This window comes from Cervus elaphus, chromosome 28, assembly GCF_910594005.1.
Source record: "Cervus elaphus chromosome 28, mCerEla1.1, whole genome shotgun sequence".
Classification (NCBI taxonomy): Eukaryota; Metazoa; Chordata; class Mammalia; order Artiodactyla; family Cervidae; genus Cervus; species Cervus elaphus.
The window spans coordinates 50,807,034-50,832,358 of NC_057842.1; the positions used below are offsets into that span (position 1 = coordinate 50,807,034).

Genomic DNA, 25,325 nt, shown 5'->3' on the forward strand with positions numbered 1-25,325 from the left:
CACACTTTGTGAATATAAACCTTATGTGTCCTTACCATAAAGCAGTAAACATAATATGCTCATATTAGTTTGCTCTTTCAAGTGTGTTAAGAGTGTTGAGTTAATTTGAGCACTTAAATTTTTTTTAAAAATTTGATTAACTTAAAGGCCCAGTGATATTATTGTTGTTACTACTAGGAAATTTTTTAAAATGTATTCCAAAAACTTGACCAATAATTTGAGTAGTTATAAAAAATTAGTAGTTTTTGAGTAGTTATTTTTCTGGTTAGCAAAACCACTCTTTTATATTACAAATAATGTCAAATGAATCACCTTTTGACTTAGCAATCTACATCAAAATGTAAAGTAATTTACTCTTGTGCCTCAGGTCGATGGAGCACTCGTTGAGTAGATTTAATGTTTTTTATCATTAAAAATAATAATTATATACCAATGTATACTCTCAAATTATGATTGATCCTTAATTGTGTTGAATTATTATTATGATAAAATTGAACATCAAAACCTGTTGTCCTTTTCAAAGGACTTGTTATGTAATTGAATTGTCATAGAGACAAATTGAAATCGCATTTGTATGGATAGTACTTTTTGACAATCAACACTATTAGTAGTAATTAATAGTAATTTTATAACTACCAAAACAATTTGTTAAAGGAGAGAGCTGGGACATTTAGTCAATTTTACAGTGCCTAATACCAGTACTCATTTAAATAATCTTACCTTTCATATACTTTTCACTAATTGTAATTCTTTTGTCAAAATGATCATATGTAGTCTTGAATTCATCATTTATACTCAACATTTTTCCCCATGTTGAATTCACATTTCTTTAAAGTGCTGTCGCATTCATTACTTCATTTGTTTTTTTGACAGCTCTGTGTGGTGGTTGGGGCCAGGATCACACTCCCCATTTCCTATGTGAGGAAGCTGAGGTCAGGTCTGTTGAGTAAGTGGTGAAGCCAGGGTTAAAGCCTGGAGTGTTGACTGTATCCCCTGGTTCTCTGTATGGGGTTGGGGGCTGGGAGAAAATGTCTGGGAAAGAGGAATGGGTTTAAATGAGTAAGGCCTGCAAGGTTAGGCTACCCAACTTCTGGATAGGCTTTCATCTGAACTCATGATGGAGCAAAACACTGCCTCTGTGTTGCTGCTTCACAAGTATTGATAAGTATAGATGTTGACAGTTTAGGGAGTTAAATTAGCAGTGCTACCTTCTCAATGACATTCAGTTAAGAATGTATCTTTTTTCCCCTTAAGGACCTTTTTATTTTGTAAGAAAAAAATGTGGCCTGCAAACATTTTTGCTTTATCAAATTGTTTGTTTTTTTACATAGATACAAAATTGATATTACTAATTATTTCATTTCTATAACTAGACTTAACATTTTATGTTCTTGACAAACAAAAGCCATTGAATTGGCAAACCAACTCATCCTTTAAAAAAAAAAAAAATCACATAAGGTACTAAATTACCTCCTGTGGCAGCAGACTATTTCCTAGAGAGAGAGTGAGTAGGTGGGCACTGGGGCAGGGGCAGCATTGGCTCTTTTCTGTTTTTGAAGGAGAATGGCAGAAAAGGTTGTCTCCTGGGGACACTGTTCAGAGGCTGGGGATGGAGAACTTCCCAGCATGCTCTGGGCAGGCATGTCATCCTCTGGTCCTTTGGTGATGCTGCTGTCCGGCTGCTCCCCCTTGCACAGGCCTCTCTGGCTTTCTCTCCTCCCTGTGTTGTTACCCTGACCTGGAGGGCACTGTCTCCCAGGACCTCCCCTTTACTTCCTGGGTAGAAGCCACTTGGTGCTGACCAAATGACCAGCCCGACAATTCGTCTCTGGCTGTTCAGAGGGGAAAAGGTTCTGATCTGTGAGTCACATCATGGAAAAATGTGAATGGATGGACAAACTCAAATAAGGCTTTACTGGAACTCCAGAGAAGCATGATTTGTCTTCTGACTTAGTGTAGTCATGAGGCAAACACTGTTATGTTTCATATAAGATGTGTTGGGGGTGGATTATGTGTATCTTTTTTTAAAAAAATTGAAGTTATAGTTGATTTCCTTTTTTTGGAATATGCATATCTTGATAATTTAGTAAAAGACTGCTACTTTCTTCCTCTTATCCAAGGCTTTCCTCTCTGTTTTCTGTTCTCATTGGCTTGTGACATCTTGCCGATGAGCAGGTGGTGATTGAAAACTCATTTGGGCTGAAGTGCCAGTGTCTGTGTTTAAGCTACCATGCAAAAAGGATTGGTTGGAGTTTGGATGGAACCTGGAAATATCTGAATGCCTATGAATGGAGGAATTTAACATTCTGCTTTGTCTAAGGGAGTAACTTCCCACTTCCTTTTCTCTGCCATAGGCATCCAAGGTCCAGGGAGCTGCAAGGGGTGAGAGATGATCCATGGTGAGGGCAGAGCTAAGGGCCACGAGAGAGGAACCTGCTTTTGTTGGGCATTGACAACGTTTGTGGTCTGACTGAGTCTGAGCCATCTGTTTACCATCTGTGACCTAACTCTGGGAAGTTATATTGCACTGGAATGGTGATTTTGCTTTTTTAAAAGCACAGTATGATTTGAAGCAACCTGCAAGGGAAAGGCACGGACTTTGGTGTCAGATGTATCTGGGTTCAAACATGCGCTGCTGCACAACAGCTGTGATACCCTGAGCGCGGCTCTGCTCTTTGATCCTCTGTTTTCCCATCTGTGAAATGGAGACATCTGCACACACTTTTTAAGGGTGGTGTGCATGCTCAGTAGTGTCTGACTGTTGGCAACTCCATGGACTGTAGCCTACCAGGATGCTCTATCCATGGGATTTTCCAGGCAAGAATACTGGCGTGGGCTGACATTTCCTCCTCCAAGGGATCATCCCAACCCAGGGATTGAGCCCGAGTCTCCTGCATTGCAGGCAGATTCTTTACCACTGTGCCACTTGGAAAGCCATTTTTAAGAACTGAGAAGGATTAAATGAGACAATGTATATACAGCACAGTAGCTGGCAGAAGGCAGGTGTTCATAATATCTTAACTCTTGTTTTGAAGGGACTTCCTGGCAGCTCAACTCTTGCCAGCTATGTGACATCAACTGATATACTTTGAAGGAAGATGAATAATTCCCTCTTTAATTTGGATTTCAAAATCCTCAAATCCACAAATTTAAGTGCCTATTTTCTTTCCCTTCCTCAGTCCTTCCATTCACACCCCTCCAAGCTTTGTGCTCTTTGTGTGTGGTAACTTCTGTAGTTTGGTTAAGTTCTAGACCAGGGGTCCCCACCTTTGGGGATCTAATGCCTGGTAATCTGAGGTGGAGCTGATGTAATAATAATAGAAATAAAGTACACAGTAAATATAATGTGCTTTAATCATCCTGAAACCATCCCACCCCAGGTCCATGAAAAAAAAATTGTCTTCCATAAAAGTAGTCCCTGGTAAACCAGCATTTCCTAAGTGCCTTACATGGTGAAATGGTGCTTTACAGGGCAAAGGAGCATTCTAAGAAATTAAACTTTAATCAGATTTCTGAAGTTAGTTTAGTTGGAACCAGTGTTATGTCAATTTTACCAAATCAGTAATTATAATTTAAAGAGAATAAAACCTAAGACACCGGTACTGTTGATGATTAGTGGAGCCTTTTGTGTGATCCCCATCTCTCTCCATGGACTGATATGGCTATCTCACCAGTGTTTTCCAGAGGATGGCAGATTGCAGTGATTTATTGGGTATATACATGAAGCTGAGGCCTTGGCTTCTCTTGGGTAGTTTACAATTTAGTTGACAAAATAAGAGTTTCACTTAAATATTTAAACACTCAGATTGGCCTGTTTGAAATGATGTGATCCACTTGCACTATTTGCTAAGGGCACAGAATTCAAAAGAGCTTGACATGAGGGTAGAGCTATCGGGAAAGGAGTAGAATTTTAAGGGTTGGATGCAGAGGTTGGGTCTTTTGAGATGAAACAGTGCTTTCTACACATTTGTCCCATTGCTCTTTTTCCATTAAGTGTTCTTGGGACAGGCTTCCCAGGTGGCACGGGTGGTAAAGAACCCGCCTGCCAGTGCAGGAGACATAAGAGACCCGGGTTCAATCCCTGGGTCAGGAAGATCCCCTGAGGAAGGGCATGGCAACCCACTCCAATACTTTTACCTGGAGAATCCTATGGACAGAGGAGCTTGGCGGGCTACAGTCCATGGGGTCACAATGAATCAGATACGACTGAAGCAACTTAGCAGCCGCAGCATTCCTGTGACAGTTAGTATCACTCTTCCAATTTGATCCAACCATGCTTGTCCACTGCTGTTGTCTAAGATGAATTTCTTTCTGTCTCTACCTTTTTACCTGAACTGTTTTGATGTAACTGAGTGCATTCCATCAAGATAGGAAACTGTTTTCCCCAAGGCTCTTACCTTCCTCAAATGAATGCTAGTGTATCTTCAACGTGTTCATCTGATGTTAGTAATAAAAATTTTAGCACCCAGGTATAGAACACCATTTTTAAAATTTTAAGGGATTAATATTCTGCATCAAACATAAATCTTATTGAAATGAATACACAATGGTGCCACAGTGGTGTAATGGTTCTATTTTAGATATTATTTGTAAGGAGCAAATGTGAGATGTGCGTTAGAGTAACAAAAAGCAGCAGACTGGAGGAGAGAGAGTTGCAGAGAACCTGTGTGGTCAGCTCCAGACTGCAGGGTGGGAAAGCCGCCTTCAAGCTGCATTTGATGTTGTAATTCCACTGTTAGAATATGATGCAGTCTAACCCCTAGGTTTCTTACTTTCTTGTTTCAAACTCTGATAGTCATAGGGATGTTTTACAAGATATTTGAAACATGTGTTATGAAGTGAGATATCACTACATTTTTATTATATAGCTTTTATTTTAAGCAATATAGCTTATTAGTTAAGAGTTTGGGCTCTGGGTCTATTGCCTATTTAAATCCCAGTGATGCCATTCTGGGACAATGGGAAAAAATTGCCTACCTTCACTGTCTTTTCTTTTTTTAATCTGTAAAATGCGGGTAATGATTATATCTACCTTATAGAGCCACTGTGAACATTACATGAGATAATGTGTGAGGTTCTTGGAACTATGCCTGATTACAAAGTAAGAAGGGTTAGGTGTGAGTTATTAGGGTGATTATTTCAGTGAAATGAAAGAGAATACTTTTTGGCCTACCTGTACACATGGAATAAATGTGAATAAATGGAATAAATGTGAGTCTTTGGGCTGAAGGAGGGACAGCACAACTCAGGAAGTCTGAGGGTTGCCCAGGAATGAAAAGTCACCAAACATTCTGATGCATCTGGAAAGGGTTGTGAGACTCTCCTTCAGCTGGTTAGGGCTAGTGGGTCTTCAAGCATTTATATATGATTTATTGAGCACCTATAATGTGTCAGGCACAGTGCTACATTCTGGGGACATCAAAATGAACAAGACAATACCTGCAGGAAAAGAAATAAGTGCTAGGCAGTAGGCTAGTTTGATTTCCCCCTTGGCTTACTGAAAACCGAGATTCCTTCCTGGAGGGAAGTGATTCCACCCACATTAGAAAGATGAGGGCCCCAAGTACTTTAGGATTGTTAGGACATCCCTGGGGGATAAGCTTGTAGGGGCGGTCAGACTCCCCTCTGGTTAGGAGATGGGATGGATGGGAGGAGCTGGGCCCCTGGAGAGAGCTGTGTGTGTGTGCATGCGTGTGCATGTGTGTGTGCATGCGTGTGTGTGTATGTGTGGAGATCATGACTGGCAGCAAAGTAACTGATTGCAGCTAATGAGTCCAGCGTGAATACTCACAGCGACAGTACCCAGGACAGGTCCTGTGCATCTCATTACCTGAGCTGCAGAGAGAACAGCTGTTCCCAGGCTGACTTCTCTCCTGTTGGAAAGATGTTGGACAGCTCTCTGTTCTGCTTTGAATGGGATTTTTGAGTATTTTGTGGGGCTGACTTCTAATAGGATTATGAAGCTCAGCAAATTGTAAATTAAAGAATCTCTCTAGAGTTAAAATAGTCTTTGCAGATTTATTACATTTTTAGAAAGTGTCACTAATTATTTTAAGTTTTCATAGTACTTTAAGCTTTTCTCTAGTAAAGGGTAACTCCCAGCTTGTCTTGCCCTGGAGAGACTGGAAGATGATGGTCTGCTCGAGCTGAAGGAGGGATGAGAAGGTGCTCTCTTGCCTGGAAAGGTTAGGGAGGGAGAGGGACTCATGTGTGAGGGCTGGCTCTTTGTGCCACAGGCTCAGAGAGACCAAGTGACTTAGCCAATACAACACAGCTCATGAGTGAGCATACTAACCCAGGGCCTAGACTCCAGAGCCTACCTGATTTCCTGTTGGGCTTCTGTCTTTAAGCTGGTAACTGTACTAGGATGTTGTTGTTCAGTTGTTCGGTTGTGTCTGACTCTTTGCAACCCCATGAACGGCCAGGCTTGCCTGTCCTTCATGCTCTCCTGGGAGTTTGTTCAGACTCATGTCCATCGAGTCAGTGAAGCCATCCAACCATCTCATCCTCTGTCATCCCCTTCTCCTCCTGCCCTCAATCTTTCCCAGCATCAGGGTCTTTTCCAATGAATAGACTCTTTGCATCAGGTGGCCAAAGTATTGGAACTTCAGCTTCAGCATCAGTCCTTCCAATGAATATTCAGGATTGATTTCCTTTAGGATGGACTTGTTTGATCTCCTTGCTGTACAGGAGACTCTCAAAAGTCATACTAGGGTGAAACATATGAAATTGCCATTAGAATAGTTCAAAATTAACAATTTCATACAATTCCACCTATTGCTCAGGAATTGATAGGATGTTTTACAGAGATCTTTACCAAGGTCTGTGGACAGTTCACTGTCTTGTACAATATGGGGTCTCCATTGCTTTCCAGTCTGGGTACACTCAGAACCAGTCAGCTCCCCCTCCATACCCCAGCCCTCTCCCCTTCACCAGTTTAAGCACCAACATTTAAGACATGTTCACACAGCTGCAAGCTGTATGCATCACCTATAGATCATTATTTTATTTAGAACATCTCTAATGTTTTACCAGGATTCAAATGCAAGCTGCTGTCTTTACTAGAAGAACATCTTTCCTTTGATTGATTACTAAATAGATAGAGCTTGTGAAAGGATCTCTCTCTCTCTCTCTTTTTTTTTCCTGGGATTTCTTGTTCAAACAGAATTTGTTGTGTCCACATCAGTAAAGCCGTGCTAATATGGGCTGCTGGCTAGATCGTGGAAACAGCCTCATTACGTTGAGTTGGATGTCATAATGGTACCCATTAAGGTGGAATTCCCTCTGTGTTTGTACTTTTAAACCCAAGTCCCTTGCCACTTAAACTTCTCTCTGAGAATAGCAACATTCTCTGGTGACACAGTCTGAGAATGTGCTGGCTCTGTCCTCCTCCTACTGAAAACCACGACAAAAATAGAATCCTAGGTTCAGGGCATTTTTAGGGGTTTCAGTTTGCTGCCGCTTCTTGGTCATTCATTCCACTCTCTGCGCTTGTGATGACTAATGTGTTCTGATGGCTGAAGGTAAGGAAGGATCCACAAGATTTACTTCTTTCAACACTCCCATTAATTGCTATTGGAGTCCAAATATACAGCAGGAAAAGAGCAGCATTTTTTTCCCTCCAGAATTAACCGAATGCAACACGAGAGTTTTCATTTTAATTTTTAAAAGCCGTTAAGAGACTAATAGCATCACAGCATTTCTATTAGCTGTTGAAATCTCACTGTCATCCTGGCAAAGTGAAGTTATTTGTTGTGCTGAATTTGGGTAATGGACCCCTGCAGGGTTACAGCTCAGGAATGCTGAGAGGATGAAGCCCACAAAAGGGAGGGCAGAGTGGGTGTCAATCTCATTCCTCCAATTAACGCAGTCCAAGAAATAGCCAAGTGCAGGGTGGCATTTATTGTGAGGGCTAATTGAAAAACAGAGGAAAATATTGAGACGCTACATGGCATTTCACATTATAATCTCTTTTCTATTTGTGTCTCATCTCCATTGACTCAATAGGACCTTCATTATAAACACATTTCTATCATTAGATTCTGCTTAATTTCTGTGGCTGTCATTAAGAGGATGGTTAAGAAATATTTGAGAGCATAGTCCTCTCTACTGAAAACTGGGCATGGTTCTTGAATTTACCTGGCAAGTTTTTTCCCAGTGCCTTCTACATGCCAAGCTCTTTGGTGAGACCCTGTTATGACCAAGACAGACAAGGTTGCTACCCTCATGGAGCATGATTTAGTGGGAAGAAATAGACAGTACTTATAAACAAAGAAATATGTTGTGTGATATCAAAAAATGAAAGGAAAAAAGTTAAGCAGGACAAATAGATGGAAGTGGTCAGGGAAGGCTTCTCTGAGGACTCTTAAATGAAGGGAGGGAGGCCGCCATATGGAGGCCTGCAGGGAAAACATTTCCACAGTGAGAAGCAAGTGCAAAGGCCCAGAGGTGGAAACCATCTGGGTCAGTTGATGAACAGAGGAGGTGTGGCTGGAGCAGAAAAAGAAAGGGGAAGAACAGAAAAAGATAATGCTAGAATGGGCAGAGTCAGATCATGTTGGGAAGCCATTGGAGAGTTTTGAGCCAAAGGCGTGGCATGAAGTAATAGAAGCTTTGAAAGGATCATCTGGCTGATGAGGAGAGTAAGCTTCGGGGTGGGTGATGGGAAGAGGCAGGGAGACCAGGTAGGGAGTGATTATAATCACCTAGAGGAAGGAAAATGATGGCTTGAAAGAAGGAGATAGTGGTGAAGGGTCAGGTTCAGGGTGTTTTCAAGGCAGACTGATGGGGTTTGCAGAGGGATTGGATGTGAGTTGTGAAAAAAAATAGGAGTCAAGAATGGCAGCCTCGGTAACCTGAGTGAATAATGGGAAGAAACAGATTTGTAGGAAAGGGCAGCAATCAAGGGTTGTATGTGGACATGTTTAGTTTGAGATGCCTGTTATTCATCAAAGTGAAACAGCAGGTAGGCAACTGGATCTGGGTGTCTTGGAGTCTGAGGAGGTCTGAGCTAGAGGTCGGGATCATCAGCATATGGAATTTAAAGCCAGCAAAGGGACTGAGATCACTAGGGAGCGGATTCGAACAGAGAAGCAGCCTGAGGACCCAGCCCTGCAGCTGGAGTGGTAGAGTCTGCAGGAACAGGAAGTGCCCAAGAGGAGGCCGGAGGAAGCAAGCAGTCAGGGGTGGGGATGGGAGTAGTTTGGTGAAATATATGCAGTCAGGGCAGTTCCTGGGGGACGTGTGAATTTTGTCTTTGGAATGTTCCCTCCCTTTTCAGTGCTTTTCTATTTTCCCTGTGGTGGCCTTTCTTTCCTCTGATTCTTTTAGTTTCTCTCATCCCTGATAACAGTTGCTCTAGTTCTCAAAGGATCTCTCTCTCTCTCTCTCTTTTTTTTCCCCCTGGCTGGCGGCGTCAGCATCATCCAGGAGCTTGTTAAAAATGCAAATTGTGAGCTCCATCCTAGACCTGCAGATGAGAGGCTCTAAGAAGTGGAGCCTCGTAGGCTGTGTTTTCATACATTTTTCACGTGCTTCTGATGCAGGCAGAAGTTTGAGAATCACTGCTCTAGGGAAGGGAACTGATAAACTGAATCAATGAAAGATGATAGGTGAGGCTTACCCTATTATCCTTTTCTGAGCCATCTGTCTGCAGCCAAAGAAATAAATGTCTAATGACAGATTTTGAGCATCAACCAGTAGACTATTCTTGAGGCATCTTCATGGGAGCCAAGGAAACTTCTCCATCCCTACAAATCATAAAAGCAGGCAGCTGCCTACTTGCCTATCCTGTCTTTAGAGTAGGCTCTATTTATAACTATGTATTCTATATAGTATTATACAAGCTCACCGACTCCACATATGGCAATGATGAAAAATTTAGCATTTTAATGGGCAATCCAAAATCTCTAGCAGCAGTTCAGAACTTATTTTGTTACAACATAACTTACCTATCAGCCAATTTAAGGTAAAACCTGAATACCAAGGTACATAATAATAATAACAGAACATTTGTTGAGTTGTAAATTCTTATTCGTAAAATACATATCAAATTTATTTTAGCTGTTTAAATAATAGAGTTTAATGTATATTTAGTTAAGCATTACAGTAGTAAGGACTTAAGGAGATTAGAAATAAATGAATCCAATTAAAGAACACGTCTGTGAGATTTGATATGTCATAGGTATGAATGAACTGTTTGCTCAGCAACTGTAAAGAAACCGTTAAATGATTAACTATCTAGAATAGGTTTAATCAAGAATAAATGCCATAGGACATATTTTAAAATATCTAAGTTAAACAAATGAAGTCTTGTGCATTTGAAAACACAGCATCACACCATCACACCATCATTTTTTGCTGCATCTTTTCCCAGGGAGTTTGAAGCCTGAGCTTCACCTTTTCTGTGATCTGCACAAATGCCAGGGTCTTGTGTTGTGTGGAAAAGGGCAGAGCTCCCAGCAGTGTCATGAGGCTTGGCCATGTAGGACCCCCTCAAACACTGTGGGGAACTGGGGGACCCTGGGATCTTGAGGATAGGATTTGTTTGTGTGTGTGTTAGTTGCTCAGGCATGTCTGACTCTTTGCCACCCTTCTCTTTGACACCAGAGGAGCCTGCCAGGCTCATCTGTCCATGGAATTCTGTAGGCAAGAACACTGGGGTGGGTTTCCATTCTCTTCTCCAGGGGATCTTCCCACCTCAGGGACTGAATCCAGATCTTCTGCATTGCAGGCAGGTTCTTTACCATCTGAGCCACCGGGGAAGCCCAGGATTTGTCTACAGCCAAAGAAATAAGTGTCCAATGATAGATTTTGAACATCAACCAGTAGATTTTCTTGAGATATCTTCATGGGAGTCAAGGAAACGTCTCAGTATTGTGGGAAGATGATTTCTTTGTGATTACAGGTTTCTTTTCTGTTCCTGGAGTTTGTGTGGAGTTGAAAACAGGAAGCATGCTCTTTCACCCTCTCTGCCAAAGGGTTTTAGGGTTTAGGAATAAACTTTCTAAGGGTCAGAAGAACTAGGTGAGCAAGCTACTCCTGTGAGAATGGAACCTCAACCAAATGTAAGGGGTTAGTTGAGGGGTTCCCCCATTATTCATCTATCACAGATAATGAAAGATCTCTAAAGAGAAGATATATTTAAAAAACATCAGTTTCATAAATGACAGCAAAGGTGAAAGAGGGGGACAGAGAGGGTGGGGAGGTGAGACAGATGGAAACAGATGAAAAAGGGGTCAGAGTGACATGTATGCCTTTTATTTTTCTATTTATGGAAATTTCAAAACATAAGAAAAACTTTGTTGGTATTTGTATCATTTTTCTTTCTTTATATTTGGCTTTTTTTTTTTTTTTTCTCTAGAAGTAGGCTCAGATTAGGGGTTCTCACGATGGGAGAGGAGACCAACAGTTTTTATTTTATGCCTTTGATAAAAGAGGCAGCACATTTTGCATTTGTTTATTTGACTTTTAAAGATCACCTTAAGACAAGAAGATATAGACTAGCTATAAGAGCAATAGGATTTGGAACTTTAGACCAGGAAAATTCACAAACACACCTAGACTTTAGTAGCCAGGTATAGAATGAATTTCTGAGCATAAAAAATGAAGTTCCTCAGAACAAGAAATGTGGCCCCAAAGTAGGGTTTATGCCATTTAAACAATGACAAATATGTCATTTATAACTCACATGAAACTAAATTGTTTTAAGAAACTCCATGGGGAGGCTTCCTTTTTTTCAATTATAAGTAATATTTTAAGTCATCGTCTCCAAAGAAGGAAACAAAATGCTCCATAGTTCACTTGAAAGCCTTTAGAGACAGATAATTCTGGAAGGTAGGAAGGGCGGAAAATAGATGAGAAAGTAAGTGAAATGGACAGGCACTCAGAGAGCAGAAGGACATGTGGACATTTAAAAATTATAAATGATGTGCATGAGATGTTGAACCTGTGGGAGAAGTTTAGTCATGCTTTCTCTTTTGTAACCTAACATTATTCACAAAGAAGCAGCCCAGGCTTCTTCTATATAACGAAAAGAAATTGGGAACCCATTTCACCATTAGGTAGGAGTGCCTGAAGTGTGCCTCAACTGGTGTTTCTTTTTCAAGAAAGATTTTTCTGATTATAAAAGTCACACATGTTTATTATAGAAAAATTAAGGTAATGTGGAGTGTTATAAAGAGAATGTAAAGAGCATCATTAATCTGTTTTCCCCATCTCTACTGTTTGCATTTTAGTTTTTTGCCACCCAGTATATTACATGCTGTGCTGTGTTTACTTGCTCAGTCGTGTCCAACTCTTTATCACACCCACATACATGCCTGTACAGTACATGTCAATTTTAAAAAAGATAATTTTTCACTTTATCGGTAGTATTTCTAAATTAAGTTAAAAAAAAAAGAATGCATAATATTTTATCACAATGGTATGCCGTAATTAAATAATGCTTCTATTGTTGGTTCTTATTTGCTTATTTACAATTAAATATAGGAAATTATGCTGATAAGCACCCTTGTTTATAGACTTTTGACACCCATCTCTGATTATTTTCATAAGATATAGAAGTGGAATTACTGGATTTAAGGTTTGGACACACCTAAGACTGTTAATAAAAGCCGCTAGTTTATTCTCCTACTGGTAGTATGTATATATGCATATTTCACCTTGTCTTCAGTGAGAATTATTGTCATTTTAAAAATCTTTGCTAACTTGAAAGGCAAAAATGACATCTGATAGCTGATGAATTCACACAGGTTATTGCTAGTGAGGCTGAACCTTTAGAGAGTTATTTCTCAGCAATTTGTGCATTGTTTACAACCTTTTTATATTTTTCTATTGCATAGATATTTCTTACTGATTTTTAGGAGTGTATCTCTGGGGATTTAAAGCACTATTACTACTTACCCCCTTCAATACGACTCTAATGGTTCTAAAGACATAGTTGAGGATGAAATTAATTTAGTATTCTAGTTTCCTTAATATCACATATGCCATGCTTGAATTACAACTTGATTTTTTTTCGAGTGCAGTTAGTTAATATACATACCACTAAAATGGTAGCATATGATTTGTTTCTTTGATTTAAGATCACACAGAATTTCAGAATGATTATTATTAATTATAACCTGGGAATTTAAAAATCCCTCACATAAACTTGCTTACCTGGCAGATATTTCTTTCCCATATATGTAGAAAGTTTGGCCAGTTTTTAAATTTTGCGTCATTTGGATTGGAGAAGAATGACAGTTTATTGCAGTGAGAATTATTTTGTCAACCATTTGCAAGTGAGTGTTTGTTCTCTGTCAGATATATTGCAAGACAGTAAACAGAGACCATTAGAAGAGAAAAAATTTAGGAGGTTGTCATCAGATGGGTTTCCCAGGTGGCTCAAGTGGTAAAGAACCTGCCTGTCACCGCAGAAGACGTGAGACATGGGTTAGATCCCTGGGTCGGGAAGATCCCCTGGAGGAGGGCATGGCAATGCACTCCAGTATTCTTACCTGGAGAATCCCATGAACAGAGAAGCCTGGTGGGCTACAGACCATGGGGTCGCAAAGTGTCCAACACAATTGAAGCGACTTAGTATACAGGCACCCACACACATGCACATCATTAGAAATTCCGTTCATGTGAGAGAGAATACGTGCCGAATGAGTGGTAGGGCAGTGACTGGTGTAGGAGCTCGGAAGAGAGCAGGGAGATATCACTGTGGCCAGTGAGGGGAAGGAAATAGTCAGGAGCAGCGTGTGCGGTCTTTACTTAGCTATATTTCAGTTTGTGTCGTGGGTTTGCACAAATGCATTATGCTATCCCTGTTGTGAAGATGGTTGGTTTTGCCACATCTTATGTTACAGTTCTTGACTTACTTTTTAGTTGTTGCTGTTTGCCTGTTGTTTATACCCCTGCCTTTCCTTCTTGAAATGACAACATGATGGTAAACCTTATTCACTATTATATAGTATTTACTGTCACATACGAGAAGGGTAAACCATCCTTTACCCTTGTGGGGATGCCCACTCCATAGCATGTTGGATGAAACCTACATAATGGAGCAGAAAGGGGTTTCTAGGCAGAGGCAGTGTTTACATAAACCCAAGACTTTTGGGGAACTATTAAAATTGCCAAATCAAATGGAGAAAACCACAAGGAGCAAACACAAATCCACTTATTAGTATGAGACTATTACATTTCCAAGGGTGCCTTCGCCTAATTTCCCAGCAGATTGTCTTCATTCATGAACCCCTCACAGTATGGAATCCTCCTTATCAGCTATCTCTGCTGGGCTCCGTGGGAGCCTGAAAATGAAACAGAAAGTAGGTCTCTCTGCTGCGGAGGTTTACCCAGTGGCCAGGCTGCAACTCTGCCAGAATATAAAGAAGGTCATGCACTTCGTGTAACAGTGACTCTAGAATCCAATTAAAAAGTTTAGTATAAGGCACAGTCATTCCTACTTAATCCGATCACGGTTTAATGCAATCCTCTGCTTATTTCAGTCAGCGCCTTTGGAGCCAAATCAATTGTATGTCTTTGTTTCCACGTTTTCCTTGGTAATTTGATCACCTTCAGCTGTTTTTTAAAAAAAAAGTAGCTCAATTGGGAAATCTGGCAACATCTTTTAAGAATCTCCACATAACATAAGGTCAACAAACTCCAGAATGGCCAGCTCCCAAACTGACGGGACAGGAGCAAAAATTCAGTAGTCTAAAATAAAAGCAGTATAGGGTAAGGTAGAGATGAAGAGGGAAATTCCTGCAAAGCATCTTGACTCAACATGAATTGATCAAATGCTGTTGATTACTTCTCTGTGCACTCGTTCCAGCTCGCTTCAAGGGTCATACGTATGTTGGTGCTGGTGTTGGCGTAGAGAATGCCAGGCTCCCAGTCAAACTGATAGACGGGATATTTACGCATCTCTCTGAAGCTGACAGTACCTTTCAGCAGTGAAGACATCTTTTATTCGCTTTGCAAAAAGGCATCACTCTGAGCTTCCCATATGGCAAGTTGGCATTTACCTTGTGAGTGGTCATGGGATATTGCTTAAGGAGAGGCTGAGGAGACCAATGATGCAAAAATAGCCCCTTTTTATTCAGTTGGAATTTGAGTAATTCTAAATATGTATATGACTATTATGAAGTTTGGAGTAGACTCAGATGGTTAATTCTGCCAATTGAATGATTTCTGGCTGTCCATAGTGGAATAAGAGGATTACTTTGGCCCATGCAAATATGGATGAGATTGACAAACTGCAGGTCCTAGTGATTGCAAATTACCCGTTTCACATTGCTGTCAGGGCCTGGGTACCTGAGGATGTCGACAGCGCTGGTACAAGTCATTAAAAGAAGGAAAATTAAAAAGTAAATTGGTATCAATAGCCATTTTGAAAAATATGCTAAATGGCATATGCTACAGTTCCTCTTTTGATAAGCTTTTGATAAGTATCTGGGAGAGCTGCCCTTAAGAGGGCTACCTGTGGGGTCCTGAATACCACCCATGTGGCACTTCTCAAGAAAACTTGACCAGGGCTGAGTTCTTCCTTTATTAAATTCAGCTAAATCAAGCTCCTTACCATACTCATTTCAGGGTCTAAGATCTGTGCACCCACATGTTTTATTTTGTCCTACTGCCCGGGGAAGCACTGACCGACTTTCCTAGGTGTACACCTACCTTTGAGGATTTGTGTGATACTAGAGTACTTCTCTCTAGGGGAGGAGGGGGTGGGGGAGCCAGACTCTTCTTTGTGTCTGAGTTTGGAGAAAGGAAATGGAACTCGTAATGTGATTCCCATCAGTATTTAGACCTTTAATCTATACAAATGAAATACTCAGTTTAATAGAATTCTAACAGTAAAACAAATGCTTTGTTCTCAGTGAATCCGCCATTCAGAGCGGCTCTTGGCAGCACATCAACCGTACTTGAAAAGTCTTTAAGTGGGTATTTTTTTTATTGTGCTTTTCATCCTGACACATCTTTTGAGCTGTTAGAGTCCCGAACAGAGAAACACTCTTCTCAGAATGCCAGGTCTGTGTTGCGCTATGGTCTTCATTTGGTGACTTAGCAATAAAAAACTTAATTAACTTAATAAATATTTTGGCCACACTACAATAGAGTTTAGAGGCTTAAAAGGAACAGAGCAAATCAAAATGGGTTTGGGATAGAAAGGGAAGAAATACGTCATAGGAAGGAGTTTGGAATGAACCATGTTACAATATATCAAAGTGAACCTATTGTAGAGTTTAGAGGCTTAAAAGGAACAGAGCAAATCAAAATGGGTTTGGGATAGAAAGGGAAGAAATACGTCATAGGAAGGAGTTTGGAATGAACCATGTTACAATATATCAAAGTGAACCTATTGCTCTGGGGAAAGCGGGTGCCAAAAAGTACCCTAGAGGGTGGAAATCATACTATTTATTGACCATGTATTATCTTCTACCACTGTGCAACAAGCTTTTCACAGTGTTTCATCTGAACCTCAGCACATCCCTATGAGGTGTAAAGAAGAAACTGAAGTCGAGACAGGTTATCACACAGTAAGAGGCTCACACTGTGATCTACTTGACTTCATGATCTTCTGCTCAGTTTTGATGAATTCTTTTTTTGTATTTTTTGGTGCACGAAAGCATTAATATTTTTATTGGTGTATCCAAAGTATAACTCTTCTGAGACTTCCCTGATGGTTCAGTGGTTAAGATTCTGGATTTCCACTGCAGGGGGCATGAGTCCGATCCCTGGTTAGGGAAGTTCCACATGCCACAATGTGGCCAAAAAAAAAAAAAATTCAAAGTATGACTTTTTATATTTATTAGCTTTTTCATATGAATGTGTAGAATTTACAATTATTTATTGGCTTTCAAACTTTATTTAAGCCTATTTAATTTGGAGTATTTCATTGATTGGAAACTATGCAAAAATTTTGGACTTTTTCAATGGTTAAGATGCGTACTCTGGGGTCTGATAGTGTACAAGAGAAAAGTGAATCCTGTTTACTCTCTGCTTGTAGCCTCTGCTTGTACATGTCTGTGCTGAAATGTTGCATTAAGAATGAATTGACAAAAATTACTTAGCCGATTTTCAGAGGTCCGTGTTTCTTGCTGTCAGTTCTAGGGGCTGAGTGGATGCTCCACTGTGCAGTGGACGGAAGTACATTTTGACGCAAAATATGGTCAAGGATGGGGGCCCTGCCTCCTGTCAGCGCCTAGCTGGCTCACTGTCACATGCACGTGACCTCAGGGCCAGGTGGGTCTGGGGACTTACAGCCCACAGAGGTCTTTTCCACAGAGAAAGGCTGTTGGGTTCCAGGTTATTAGCAGTCATTGAAGAAAGCAATCCTTTTTTAGTTGCATCCTTATCTTCTTCCTCTTCCATCTAGGTGAACTACTGTGCCAGTTGCCATTGGAACAGACAAAATAGCTCTTGACAGTAGTCTTCCAGGAACTCAGAATCCACTGGGCAAGATAAGATATAATCTCTTGAAAAATAAGATTTGAGGAGGAAAGAGGTCACCTTCTGGTTCCCTCCTCACTTCCCTCGGGAACTGGCCCCAGTGCCTTGGTCATGAAGGTAGTAACTTAGTCTTTCTATTCATTGCTGTCCCCCCACGGCCACTACAGAGATGCTCAGTAAACACATACTGAAGGAATGGATGGGTTTAGCACCCAGGAAGGGCTTTCTGGAGGTGTGTATGACTTAAGGTAGTTCTTTATAAGAGGGATTTTAAGAAAGAGGAAGTCAGGAAAGTATAAGATCAATCTGAGGAGAGCTATTCTGGATGAAGCCAGGGGCTAATGAAGGAAAATTCTGAGATGTTGTCAGTGAAATAGATGGGTGCCACATTTTGGTTGGCAGTGAGTTTCTGACCAGGGAGTGCTCAGAGTCTGCCTTGCGTGGTTCCTGGGAGTTGAGTAGAGCATATAACAGCCCAGTGAGGTAATCAGACCCCCCAAACCCAAAAGACAAACTGCCTGCCTGCCTTCTAAATTTTTGTTCCTCATATAAGGAGAAATTTTTTTGGTCTTTTTTAAAAAGTTTATTTTTTAATTGAATGGTAATTGCTTTACGGAATTGTGTCGGTGTCTGAGTAGATGAGCTATTTGATATGAAGCCATTGTAATTTGATGACGTCTATTACTACCCTCAAGTTAGCAGTAGTGATATTATTGGCCCTATTTTAGCCGGTTTCTATTTCTGGGCACTTGAGGAGGAACTCCTTGCCTGAATTATACTTTTGCTTTTGCCTGATCTCTCTGTAGCAGGACAGATAGGGAGAAGGAGAAGAAGGTAAATGAATCGTCACTGAACAGTGGAGATCTGCCAACCACTCTTACGTGTAGAATTTTATCAATTTACTACACTTAACATAGGTATCTTAATCTGAAGAGTGTGGAAAATGCATGCAGAATGTTTAAAAAGGTAAACCCATTAGAGAAAGGGAAAATAAGAAAAAAAAAAAATAAAGAGACGGTGGAGTTTGTTGCACAGAATTCATGCCCTGAGGATTTGTATACTTGCTAGAGGCAGTGACACATCGACCTTGAGCTCAGGCTTTTTGACTTCACTGCAAAGAAGGAAACATGACGCGTGATATGATTCACGGTGCTTGTGAGATAAAAAGAAGTCAATTACTCAGAAGCACCGGGCTAGGTCTGGAACCTGAGAGAAAATTCTCCCACGAGTCCTCATAAGGAAGACTCTGAAACATTTTATTTTGGCTGCCAGTGGGAAGGATTGATATCCTCTTCTGAAACCCGAGGAGTCAGCTGAGACTTCCTGCTGCCTGGGAGCAGGCTGAGGTGGTTGGTAGCTGTGGGCAGGGCCGAGCTGTCATCTTTAGTCCCTGAACACCTCAGCAGGACCTTCTCAGTGAACCCTCTTGAGATGCACTTTTCCCCCCTGTCGCCTCACAGCCTGCAGTCATTATGTTTATTTCTTTATTGTTTCTTCTCCTCAAGACATTGTAATCTGCACAAGGGTAGGAGGCCCTACATGCCTTATTTATCCTTTCATCTCCATATCGCACAAAGTCTGGTATATTTTAGGAACTTAATAAATACTTACTGAGTAAAGGAATAGAAAGAACTGGTGGGAAAGTATACCCTCAGGTAACTAAATTAGTTAGTCTGTTGAAAAAGGATTTTTAACTAGTTAGCCTGGATACCCTAGTTTGCTAGCCATACGGGTATTTGGAATGTTTACCCAGGATGACTGATCAAGGAACAGCTGATAAAAGACATTCTTTTTGTCAATGATCAGACAGTATCAGTTGGTCAGTTTTCTGCTGAGCTCATCCCACAAATAGAAAATCTTTAGAATTTATAATCCATAACTCACCAGCAGGGACACAAGAGCTCAGAGAACTGGAATTCTAGATTTATTTTCTACTATATAAAAATAATGAACAATGTATATTTTAATCAAGGCATCTTCATGAGCACTTCATATAATTTGGCAGCTCCATTCACAGTCGTTTGTTAAATGTTAGGTACTTCCAAAATAATCAAGGTGTTTTGTGGAAACCAGTTCTATGGCTCACCTTCACTTGATTCCTCTTCAAACAGGAATGACTGTCATTTCCAGTAAGAGAATATGTGTATCCGTCTCCTGGGGTGGCCGATTAAGGGCTGTGTCTTCCCACCCTGCAGGGACACGGAATACAAAGGGCTGCAGCTCTCCCTGGATCAGATCGCAGCCTCCAAACCAGCCTTCTCCTATGCAGGCAGCTCCACCCCTGCCCTGACTGACAGCAGGAAGGGGGCCAAGTCCAGGCTGTCCAGCTCCAAGTCCAAATCCAGGACTTCCCCGTACCCTCAGGTAGGTGCTCAGCCACTTGGCACTTTTCTTTTTCTGTGGCTTGGTTTGGTCTCGCAGAGGAGGAAGTATTGCAGCTGTTTGGAATTAATTATCTGGCTTTAATACATGTAAAACTTCTATAAATCTGGAAAGCTTTCTAAAAGTATCTTCTTCCTTTAAAATAACTGTGCTAGTAAAAATTCGAAGTGATCTTGTGGTTTACTGCTTTTCTATGAAGGTTGTGAGAGGCTTCATTGCAGTCAAAATCATAACTGTATTTTCAGGGAGAATGGCCCTGAGTTTTTTTTCCCTCAACAACGATTAACCAGAAAGATGGCGCAAGCATAGAAAAATATGGAAAACAAGAGCTTGATGTAGAAAAGTGGAATCTTAGGACAGGAACTGAAGTCGAAGGATAAATTAAGAGGTGGAGGCAAAAGATCAAGGGTATATTTCACCATGAGATTTGAGCACAGATGGACTGTTTATGGGGAGGAATGAAACAAAGAGGGTCTTCCAGATGGCAGGAATGGTAGAAAAGCAGCCCTCTTCTCATCTTTGCAAGGTGGTGAGCTGATGAGACCCAGAGGAGGTATTCCAGAAACACCACAAGGTACAGAGACAAGTCCTGATGCTCGGAAGGAAGAAAAGAATGTTTTTCCTTATCAGTCTCTGTGATACAGAAACTTGTCTGTGTCAAATGTAGGCACAACTCTCTCCTGGCCTGAAGGAAGTAGGACAGAACTGAGGATTTTTCACTCCTGGTACCCTGTAACCATCCTTTTCTTTAAGGGTACCATGTCCCAATTCCTGCAGTTTATTAGGGTAATTCAGGAGATGATTCCTGGGCTGGTAGAAAACCAACTGGGATTCGGAGATATTTCATCAAGGTGGTCTTTATCATTTGTGTTTTTAATTTTTTTAAAGTAAAATTGGCAATCTAGTGAGTCCAGAAACTATTATTTCCTTACTTATCAGAGCATTTTTAATTCTGTTAACGTCAACAAGTATGTACTGTTTGAGGAAGTGTCATTCGTTGAGCTCATGGCCACTAAGAAGCTACTATTTGCTGGATTATTTTAGCTTGGTATGCGAAGGTGAGAAGATCTGTGTCCCAAGGGAATGCAGTCACGTGGTTTCAAATCTCCCACCAAGATCAGATTTCTCTACCCTGACAAAGAGTAAAGAGGAGTAGATGTGTGATGCCTGGACGTTGTTCAATGTAAACATTCTGTTATGAAGACTGAGCACTTTATGTATAAAGTGCATTTTAGTTCAAGTTACTGTGGAGGAGGAGTTGCTTCTTTTTATTGAGTATCTGAGAAGCTTTATTTACTAACTACTATCTCATACCTTGGGAAAAGAGTTTTACTGTCTTTTTTTATTACTTGGAAGAATGAATTACTCCTTTGGGTAATTTTATCCTTTGGATAGGAGTGCTGGACACATAGATGAAAGAAAAATTTAAATTAGGAAATACTAAGTTAAGAAGGAATTTTTCCATTGTTACACAGAAATAAAGCTACAAAACCCAAATATCCCCAGTGAGCTTCCCAAACCTCACCATCTACATTTTCTTTCACCTCAGCTCTTAAGTCTAAAATTTCTTTACTTTACACTAATGTTGGACTAGAGCTTCCCAGGTGGCAAGGGAAGCCACCTACCAATGCAAGAGACATAAGAGATACAAGTTTGATACCTGGGTCTGAAAGATCCCCTGGAGGAGGGAATGGCAACCCACTCCAGTATTCTTGCCTGGAGAATCCCATGGACAGAGAAGCCTGGTGGGCTACAGTCCACAGAGTCACAAAGAGTCAGATGTGACTGAAGCGACTTAGCACACAACGTTAGACTGTCTACACATTTAAAAAAAAATGTTTTAACTGCTATTAGACTGCTCCTTGGGCTCATGTGAGGAGGAGTTAATTTGAAATTGTACATGTTTCATCATTGTTTTTTTTTTTAAAGCAATACAGAAGAGTGGAAAGTAGAAAATCACCCACTATTTCCTCCTTTTCCCTCTCCAAAATGGTGTTTTCTTCTAGAAATGTACTATGATGCATAAAAATCATTCACGTGCACACACCTATGTGCACATAGAGTTTCTCTTGACTTTTTAAAATGTTCGTTCTTGTGTTAATTCTTAGATAAATGCAGTCCTTAGAATTTTGGCCCCGTGTCTCATTTGAAATCTCAGTCATGAATTAAGTTTACTTAACATTTATGCGCCTAGTAAAGGTTATTCTTTAATTGCGTTTGCTTTAGATAATGATGGTGCTAGGTCAATCACTGACTGAGTTCCTAGTACATGGACTACTGGTATGTAGAGATCAGAAATGGACCACAGTCTTTGCTTTCAAGGAGCCGTGCGTGTAGGCAGAAAAGGGAACAGCCTTTGCAGTGAACTGTCCTAGGACAAGGTAAACAGCAGGTCCTCTGGGGCCACACATGACATCCAGGGCAAACTCATCCATTTCTGCTGAAAGGAAACAGCTCAGCACCCCCATCTGGAATTCTACATCCTCAGAGATTTTAAAGAAAAGAAAATAATTGAGCTTCTCAAAAAGTCTTATTTGGTCCAAATCGCTCTTATATTATTGAAGAATACTTAGTTTTCAACTTTCTTGCATTATTGCTATTATGTGTTGGTTCAGTCAGTGCTAGCTGAGTGCCTACATTAGAGGGATGCTCTGCTGGCCATTGTGATGAATGGGGATAGCGGTTGAGTAGAAGGTGCTAGACTATAAAAAAGTGGTGTAAGAAATGCCCTTACGTGTTCCAGTACAGTTGGAATGATAAGTTTTGAACTAGAATGAGGCGCATATAGAGGATGATGTATACAAAAGGCTTTAAGAGAGATGTCAGTCTATATGCCTGGGGAGGGTTGTTGACCTAGCTCTGGGGGTAGAATTCAGGTATATGCACATAAGGGAAAGGAGAGGACACTTCAGAAAGACCAAGATTCTGAAGAGATGCAGGAACACCCTGAGTGTGCCTGGGGGTGAGGGGGGAGAGTGGGTCCCTGTGGTTAAGGACAACGGGTTATATGTTTGGAAACGTTCATTGATTGGTGCCGAACATCTGTGAGGCCAAGGCATTTGGATTTTGTTGTGTGGAAAACCAGTAAAGGTTTTGAACTGGAAATGAAGCATTAAGGTGGCTGAAGCAAGGCAAACTACTCGGGAGGCTCATTTTAATAGTCCTGGGGTGAGTCTAGTGGGGGTCTGAGCTAAAGTTCTCAACAGAAGTGAAAAGCACTGTAGAGGAAGGAAGGATACAATTATTTTTATCCTTGACTGCTTGTACCTCTTCTCATTATAGATATATTTTGATCATTATAGATTTATTTTTGAAATGATATATATTTGGTTGCACTGGGTCTTTGTTGTGGAGTATAGGCTCTCTAGTTGTAGTGCAAGGACTTAGTTACCCCATGGCATGTGGGATCTGAGTTCCTGGACTAGGGATTGAACCCTTGTCCCCTGCCCTGGAAGGCAGATTTTTAACTACTGGACCACCAGGGAAGTCTCTGAATTTGTATTTTAAAGCTTACATTTTGTATTTAGTGACATGTACTGAATTTTCCTTTATATATTAATAGATGCACAATAAAATATTTTTATTTACAAAATGATCAAGATTTTCATAGTATTTAATTTTAAATGCTTCTTCCTCTTCTCAAAAATACGATCTTTTACTTTTTGTTACTTCCATGTTTACATATTTTTAGTATGCAAATTCTCATCAGATTTTTCAAGAGGCTGTTTCCAGAGCAAAAAAAAAAAAATTGAGCTCATAAGGTAACATCTTGTGCTTTTTATTAGTTATGAAAATGATGTAATGATTCTATCAATATTATTTATTCAGCTCTTTGCTCTATTATGTATTAGGCATATCTGGAAATTTCTGACATTTGATGAATAGCAAACAGCACCACTGCTTTTTGGAATTATTTAGGCACCCTTATTTGAAGATGTGAGACATGCACAAATTGTAATTCACTGTCACTACTCAGCTTGCAGTAGTAGATGAGCTTTCAGGTCCCCACTTGGTATGAGATGCCCTTGGGAATGATTTTAGACTTGATTATATTATAGTCACTTAATGAATGACTCAATCACCTTTGTACCTCTATGTATTACTCAGGACAAGAGAGGTCAAAATTGTTTTGAATGATTTTGAAACATTTGTTGTAAGAAATATTATAGATGACTCCCAAAAGATTCTGCAGGCGGCTACTGTGCCGCTGTCGAGCTATCTTAGCAATATGAAAGTTGTATTTTATTGTTACTGGGTTTATATTCATGAGTATAGCAACTTATTTTCTTCACAGTTCTGTTGAATTAAAAATATTGAGTTTATGGAATTTCTTTTTCAGACCTTACCTCTAGCAGTTGCTAGTCTCTTCCATCTATTTTGAAGGAACTTGTCATGGATACTCCAATACAGTTGGGAGTGATCTTGGCATAGTGTAGCCACGTCAATCATGAATAAATTGCCTCCTGATTCTAGTTTCCTTTGAAACTTTTCCTCTTGGCATGTTTATAGTTGTTACTTTTATTAGAGACAGTGCGTGCCCTCCTGTTTTATTGCCTCGCTCTGCCCTCCTCTTGCTTTCTCCCTAGTCAGTAATAAGCAATGCACTGTATAATTCTGTAATAACAGTGCATAAAACTATGTATGCTTCTGAAATCTGAAAGTATTTAATCTCTTGTTACAGATACACTGTAACACCTGCAGGTTTAACTCCACATCTGTTACTTTAAATAATCCCACAGAACTCTCTTAATTTTCACTGCCATCAATCTGGCTTCCTTTCAGTGAAGGTAGAAGCTCTCTTCCTGCAAAGATTCTTTCTGGCCTCAAAAAAATACTCTGGTGACTCCTGTGCTGACTTTTGAAGCTTCAGAGAAAAGAAGGACCAAGAATTTCCCTTACACATAGTATCAATACTTTTATCAATACTAGGATAGATTCATTTCATGTTTTATATGTGACATGTAATCCTTGACCATTAACAGTAAAAACTGTAATACATCTTGCCAAAAAAAAAATGAGGTTATCTTCTCTGAAATTCTTATACTGTACAGGACTTCTATGTTTTCTGGTTGTGTCTGAACTTCAGATATTGCCTCTTCTATAGAAATATCAGGAGATTATTATTAGAAGATAAAAGGAAGAAAACTTGGAGGCAGTAAATGGGGACTTTAAGATCCTTGAGGACAGGAGATTTTGCCCTTGATAACCAGATTGCTTTGGGCACCCAAAAGCCCTTAGAACATATTGAGTGAGTAGGTAAATTAATTGATGGATGAGTGAAATTGATAAGATAGATGGATAATGAAGCAGAGGAGGGCTGAAATGACCTGGACATATAGCCCTTTCCCCAGAAGGCTTACAGATTCAATGGGGGAGATAAAAATGTAAGCAAAAAATTTAAACACAGTGTAGCATGTATGTGATAAAGGCATCATTGGCAGTGATGAAGCTCTGGTGGTGTCTTGGGGGCTCCCCTGCCCTTCCAGCAGTGAACTGGAGGTGGG

The 25,325-nt window shown here is 40.3% G+C and overlaps 1 protein-coding gene across 2 annotated transcripts in view; it reads left to right on the plus strand.

Annotated features, from left to right (window-relative positions):
- The window catches only part of SIM1 (SIM bHLH transcription factor 1), a 74,304-nt gene that overhangs the window by 21,445 nt on the left and 27,534 nt on the right, over positions 1-25,325 (plus strand). For both annotated transcript variants that reach the window (XM_043890446.1, XM_043890447.1), the window contains one exon: positions 19,635-19,803. In XM_043890446.1, the coding sequence (XP_043746381.1) occupies positions 19,635-19,803 (169 nt within the window). The remainder of the gene's footprint in view (positions 1-19,634; positions 19,804-25,325) is intronic.